At 35.8% G+C, this 6,846-nt stretch overlaps 1 protein-coding gene across 1 annotated transcript; it reads left to right on the top strand.

Moving 5' to 3' along the window:
• The first annotated feature begins 5,904 nt into the window (after positions 1–5,904).
• LOC145666158 (uncharacterized) lies at positions 5,905–6,618 on the top strand. The gene has a single exon (XM_081733239.1). The coding sequence runs from the start codon at positions 5,905–5,907 to the stop codon at positions 6,616–6,618; it is 714 nt and encodes a 237-aa protein (XP_081589365.1).
• The last annotated feature ends 228 nt before the right edge of the window (positions 6,619–6,846 follow it).

Genomic DNA, 6,846 nt, shown 5'->3' with positions numbered 1-6,846 from the left:
ATAATTAGTATTTGAAAAGAATGAAATGAAATCTTCGAGTTTAACGTCCCACCATTATGCCGGCTAGGCTAAAGGAGACGGTGATGATGAAATAATAAATGAAATGGTGGAATGAAGAAAGTGGGAGGAAACGGAAGAACTCCGAAGAAACCCACGGTATTTATACACTACAAATTTCACTTGGCACGAGCTGGGAGCGAACCAGGGACCCCAAACAACAGAGGTGAACGCTCTACCTCTGAGCCACCGCGGCCCCTAATTAGTATTTGAATCTTATACATTGGAATTGGCTACCCTTTGTTTCAAATAGTTCTGAAATTGCACAGTGGTTCTAGGTCAACAGGGAAACATCTGTATTTTCAACGGGAATTGAATCCAAAACTATGCACACTAAACTCACGCATGCTAATCATTTGTTTATCCCTCTTTTGAATATTATGAATATATTACATTTAGACCTACTTGAATATTTTGTTATAAGAGAAAGAAAATAAGTCGATCATACTGTATCCCTATAAGAGTCTAGTGAAGACAGTAAATATTTCAGTAAGAGACAGAAGGATTAAATGTACCGTATTTAGTTTCTAGTTGATGCAGTTTCTGTAGTCAATGTTGCAAGATACATGCTTTACTTAATTCAGAGACATGGTAGATAAAATTACATACCAGATAATTGTGTAGGATGCTGCTATCATTTGGTCATAGCATGAATGCAACTGTGTACTGTCAGCAGTTGAGCCGTGTTAAAAAAAAAAAAAAAACACTCTAAACTCTGGAGCCAGCACATCTGAATTGCAAAGGGGTCTCCTCCTGTTACAGGAAAACGCAAAGCCCCACGTGGCTAGGATGACCCAGGACATCATTCTACGCCTTGGATGGGGAACACTATGGCATCCACCATACTCCCCAAGCATTGCACCGTCCGATTATCACCTGTTCCAGCTTAGAGGACGCAGTTCAAATCCCTAGTAGAGGTGCAAAATGCCCTTGATACTTTCTTCGCTTTACGGCCCACCAAGTTCTACCGAGATGGATTCTATAACCTTCCAGAGGGTTGGTAGAAAGTCGTCGATGTTGAAGGGGACTATTTTTGATCTTCCAGGTACGTCTTAGGTGACATATCGATGTTCGAAGGTGGTGGGTGAAAAAGGGACAGAACTTTCTGGTTGCCTTTATAAAGATAAGGAGTTGGAATTTCTCGCGAATACTTCTGGAGAAGAAAGTTCTGGAAAAACTGGAACTCCGTTCATTAAAGTACTGTAATCCGCTACTGAAGGCATTGTTAAAGGACATGGACAAAATATTTGATGAATATTTAACCTTAAAGTCATTAATAAATGATATTATCCTTGCTTCTGTCACTCCTCCGTTTTTTAAACTTAGATGGATTTCCAAGGAAAACAGATCGTCTGTGAAAGATGTATTTATGGAAGAGATTCGCCTTGAAAACTCAACTGATAAGACTATACCGTTAAATGAAAAATCAGATGATCTTAATGATCAACTATAATATTTGTTCGAATCGGAAACCAGCGATCACGAGAATATCTGTGTACTCTCCAATGCTTCTCTGTGACAGTGTCTCCAGTACCTCGAATACTCAGATACTTCACTGTGTATACTGAAGAAGTGCCCACTTGTTCTCATATTATTTAAAAAGTTCAACACATGTGTGCCAAGTTCAGCAGCTGTTGAGCGACTTTTCTCATTTGAGGACCTCCTTATCAGACGCCACGAAATGAGTGACAAAATGTTCGAGAAAAATTGTTGCTGGAAGCGAATAAGCATTTTTTTAAATGTAAGAATCGTGTTTGATGTAAGCCTAATGGAAGTGTTTGATGTTGGTTAGTACAAAGAAAATGGATGTATTTGATGTTTAAACTATTATATGAACCACAATCAGCAAATATTTTGCAGACTATGTATAAAATTAGTGATACCTATTTTGTATTTTGCAAATGTATTTGAAATACGTATTTTGTATTTTATATTTTAAATACATTTCTGAAAGCTATTTTGTATTTTGTATTTTAAATACTCTTTGTGATTCTATTTTGTATTTTGTATTTCCAAAATAGATTTGCTTACCTATTTTGCGCAGCACTGATGATTTCAAGGAATTATCTTTTTTTAATCAGGATTATTTATTCATTTGAAAAACGAATATTGACCTTTTTTTTATTACTTTCTTTGTAAGATGTAAAGTTAAAAAAAGAAGGGAAAAGAGTTACGTAAAATGTAAAGTGTACATAAATTTCCGCCTTTTAGATTTCCGCAATTTCTTCGTACCTTGAAAGGTTTACCTGTAATAATTTCCAGGAATCGTGTTTTACTATTTAAATTTTGTTGATAGGCGGAAAATAAGCCGAGTAATGTACTATTTACGTAAATTTTAATTCCATGCAAGAGAGTGCTTCTGAAATAACCCTTGATAAGATCCCAAAATATGTTTTAAAATGTTGAGTAGAATTCTTAATGTTGACTGTAATATAAATATAGCTGGAAAGTGGAAAAACATACAAATATAGACCCTATGTTTGGTCGAGTGCAAGAGCTTCCCAACACACAAACCTTGCGCAAGAGGAAGAAGGGAACTTAAAACAAGCACAATATTTTTGCACCTGTCACCATCATCTGCGCCTTTGTTATTCCAAGAACTGCCAGATGAAGGCTGGCCGTTTGCATCTGTTGGATATACAGTTTTGGTTATACAGGAAGTAATTACCATCTTCTTGTTTCACGTCCTTAGCAACTATGATCCGTAATGATCTCAACTGGAAGCTTTAGTCAAAGTTAGAATTTAATTTTGTTACTAATCCTTAGAAGGAAGGAGGAAGGAAATGAGGTTTCTGTAAATCTTTAATTCCTGTAAACTCATCTCCAAAGTTAATTGCTTTCAAGCTAGTAGATAATATGATGGACATATCAATAAGAGAAATAAAATAATAATAATAATAATTTTACAATAATTATAAATATATATAATTTATAATAATAATAATAAAACAATATATTATTATTATTATTATTATTACCGTTTAACGAAAAAAATATTCAAAAATGGAGAATATACCTTTCGAAAGATCCTATTGGCCTGAACAGAATGATATACGTCAGTGTAGTTTCATGTATACTCATGTATAATTTCCGACAAAACGGAGAAAAAAACAATTAATTTGTAAACTTAAAAAATGATGTCTCACAATGCCACTTATTGAGAAGAAATTTATGGTGAGATATACAGTCTTTCATATTCTTCAATTCTTTAAGACGGCACCATACAGCGTGGTTAATTAGATATAGCCCAAAATCACAATTAACTCTAAAACTTTAATTTCGTTATTAACCAAAATGTAAAACTATAACATATATCCATCTATAGAGGATATCAAACTAGTGGCGGATCTGGCTCGGGACCAGGGGGCCTAGATCCCTAGTTTTTTGAGTGATAAAATAATTTAAGGTTTTATTTATATATTTTTGAAAGTTTATAGTAAACTTATGATATACCTATCATAGTCTAGGATCTCACTGCCCTCCTCCCAGTTCTTACCTTCTAGATTCGCCACTGTATCAAACTGAACAAAAATTAAATGCTTGAGGATACATTTTCGCGAAATTCCGACCAAAAATAATTTTTATGGCGCTAGAAAAAGTATGTCGTTCGTTGCCAATAGTTGTTAACAGTTTTCATTTACCTGAAGCAATTGTATTTATTACCTTTTGCTTTCTCTTAACAGTGTAGCACATGTTCCTAATAGTCACACAGATATCCTTATCATTTACACATCTGCTATTTGTTTCTTTCCAAAAACACATTTCATTCATTTAATTGAATAAGTTCATGTAAAATGTTAATAATTTCCCACTTTTAGACTAAACGACATTCTCTTTAAGATACAGTCAAGTTTATACAGAGTGGTCCAAACGTAAGCCATCTAGGTGCTTGAAATGTACGTTAAGCTTAATCAAACAAACAAATCTTTAAGATGCACGTAGCATATACAGCATTGTAATGCCCGTAAACAGGGGAGTTAAATAACACTACCTCGGTAGAGTATTCTGTCACACAGGAGATTTAATTACTTAATTTCTTAAATTACTCATCAACTCATAAAGTGCGCATCAAAATGGTGAAGGTTTTCTGAATAAAAGATGAAGTATTAGATTTTTCAGTTTTATTACAAAAAATGGGTGATGATAGGTTGATGAGATGTTATTTGAGGGATCCGGGATATTTAGTTGTCAGAAAATTGACTGAAAAAAATAGCCAATCGACTCATTGACCTCGAGGGTTTCGATATATAACGGAAGTCTCATTAGCTGAAGGCAAACCTTGCGACACCGTTTCGCAGACAGCCTTCAGCATGTTTCAAAAGCTGCTTGTGCGGACACTCGGAGTGATTACTCTATGAGTATTGTATGCTTATTTTGTACATAAGTGACAACTTGAGATAACTTCCATGTACCATCCCCTTATTTGTAGTGCATGAATTTTGGAACAGAATCCTAAATAAATATTTCTTAAATGCATTTCTGCCAGTGTAACTACAAAAGAGGTCGTGGTTCTATTGTATTCTCAAAAACATTATGTTACTTTAGCATTGGAAATTTAACCCTTTAGCGCACAGCTTTACGTATATGCAAAGTTTACTTTGAAATTGTATTGCACCATGTAGTTTCCAGTTCGGACATAGAAAAGCAGCTTTGCGTATCACCTAAGATGTCCTTTCACTAATCAAGTTCTGAATTTCCCGCTAGATGTCATAGTAAGCCAGCATTGGACTCTTTGTCTTACTTGTTCCACGCGAAGTTCCGTCATATTGTCATTTTTTTTTTTAGCTTGCTTTGCTCGTTTAGGTAGACAGCTTTGAACTGTTGACTTTTTCTGCAAGACAGAAGTGTAATGAGTCCGAAAGTGCAAGTACGCAGACATTTGTTGCACTTTATTGGTTCTATCTGGTTTTAGTGGACTTTGCAGATGTCAACGCACAACTTTGCATATACCCTATATGCAAACTCCATAAAATATCCCATAGACCCCATATTATTTGCATTAATGTTTTTTTTTAAATCCCGTGTTTCTTGCACGGAAATCACTCCAAATACTTTTAAAAAATCAATCTGGTTGGAAAAATGATGTTTTAAAGGGTTAAAAGGTGGGAATTTATAATTAAGCTATACTTACCCATTCTGAAGTAATTTCCTTGAACGTCTATGGTGCAATTCTTTCCTTTTTAGATATATTTTATAGAATTCAAGTTTTTTTTTTTTTTAAATCGCAATCAATGAAGATTGCAATTGATGTTACTATTCCTGTAAGAATAATAATTCACATATTCATTCGTGAACATGTATAACTCCCACTTTCGAATTTAGTATTGTAAGTAATTTGCTGCAGGGTAAATTTTAGATCGGGAAAGCTAATATGAGGGTAACGTGTGCTAATTTCTCTTTTGGTTATTGACTTCTTTATTAACCCATTGTGGATATCACACTATTTGGTAACGGAGAACAAGCTTGTGCAGAATTCTCTTTATGAAACCTATCTATATATTAGATCGTTATCTGCGTATTGGTTTCAAAACTCCCACGAGAGTCGTAATTTACGGAATTGCAATACTGTCATCATATAAAGTACCAGTTCACAGATAAGCGTTTAGTATATTCATGTTGTGGTCAATATACTATATATATATATATATATATATATATATATATATATATATATATATATATATATATATATATATATACACCGTGTCCGAGAATTATCTATACAAATTTACGACGTTATATTTAAAGAAGTTAAAGTGATATTTACATGAGGTTTGTTGCATTCAATGCAGAAAGTCTTACAGGTTCTTCATTTGTCTTTTACAGGTTAGCATACAATAAATGAAGATGTGGACACCACAAGAAAAAGCACAATGTGTTGCCTGGTACATAGAAACGAAGTCGGAGACTCAGGTGCAGCGGAATGTAAGGACCAAGTATGCACGTGATCCTCCAACCAGAGCTACAATTAAAGCTTGGTATAAACAATTCATGGAAACGGGAAGTGTTCAGCACCAGAAAGGAGCTGGAAGACCAAGTACCAGTCAGGAAGATGTGGAAAGAGTGAAACAGGCCTTTGTGCGTTATCCAACAAAATCTGTTCGCAAAGCGGCGAGAGAATTGAATATGCCCATTGCTACGGTTCATGATGTTCTTCATAAACGGCTGAAGCTGCACGCCTACAAGATGCAACTCCTTCAGGCCTTATTGCCAACCGACAAACCCAGACGTACTGACTTTGCTTGTTTCATGCTGAACCGCATTGAGCACGATAACCAGTTCCTGCAAAAGATTTGTTTCAGTGACGAGGCAACATTCCATGTGTCTGGGAAGTTGAACAGGCACAATGTTCGCATATGGGGATCCGAGAACCCTCATGTAACACGTGAGATGGAGAGCGATAGCCCTAAGGTAAATGTCTGGTGTGGGTTAATGCACAATCGCATTATTGGACCCATCTTTTTCGCTGAAAATTCAATCACAGGTCAGGTCTGTCTGGATTTGCTCCAGCTTTATGTAATTCCTGATTTGGAGGATCTGCAACCAAACATTCTGTTTTAACACGATGGAGCTCCACCACACTGGTCTCTAGAAGTTCGAGAATACCTGGATGAGGTGTTTCCCAATAGGTGGATTGGTCGCGACGGTCCGATATCATGGCCTCCGCGGTCGCCGGATCTGACACCACTGGACTTCTTCCTGTGGGGGTACCCTAAGGACATCGTACGCTACGATGGTAGCAAACCTTGGACAGCTAAGGCAGCGTATCCTTGCAGTTTTTCAGACAGT

Source organism: Thermobia domestica, chromosome 12 (assembly GCF_964235325.1).
Source record: "Thermobia domestica chromosome 12, izTheDome1.hap1.1, whole genome shotgun sequence".
Taxonomy (NCBI): Eukaryota; Metazoa; Arthropoda; class Insecta; order Zygentoma; family Lepismatidae; genus Thermobia; species Thermobia domestica.
The sequence above is the reverse complement of the archived record's forward strand: the minus strand, read 5'-3'. Positions and strand labels throughout refer to the sequence as shown.

Bases quoted from the DNA above. Each gene is read 5' to 3' on its own strand.
- LOC145666158 (XM_081733239.1), top strand. From the start codon at position 5,905: ATGTGGACACCACAAGAAAAAGCACAATGTGTTGCCTGGTACATAGAA.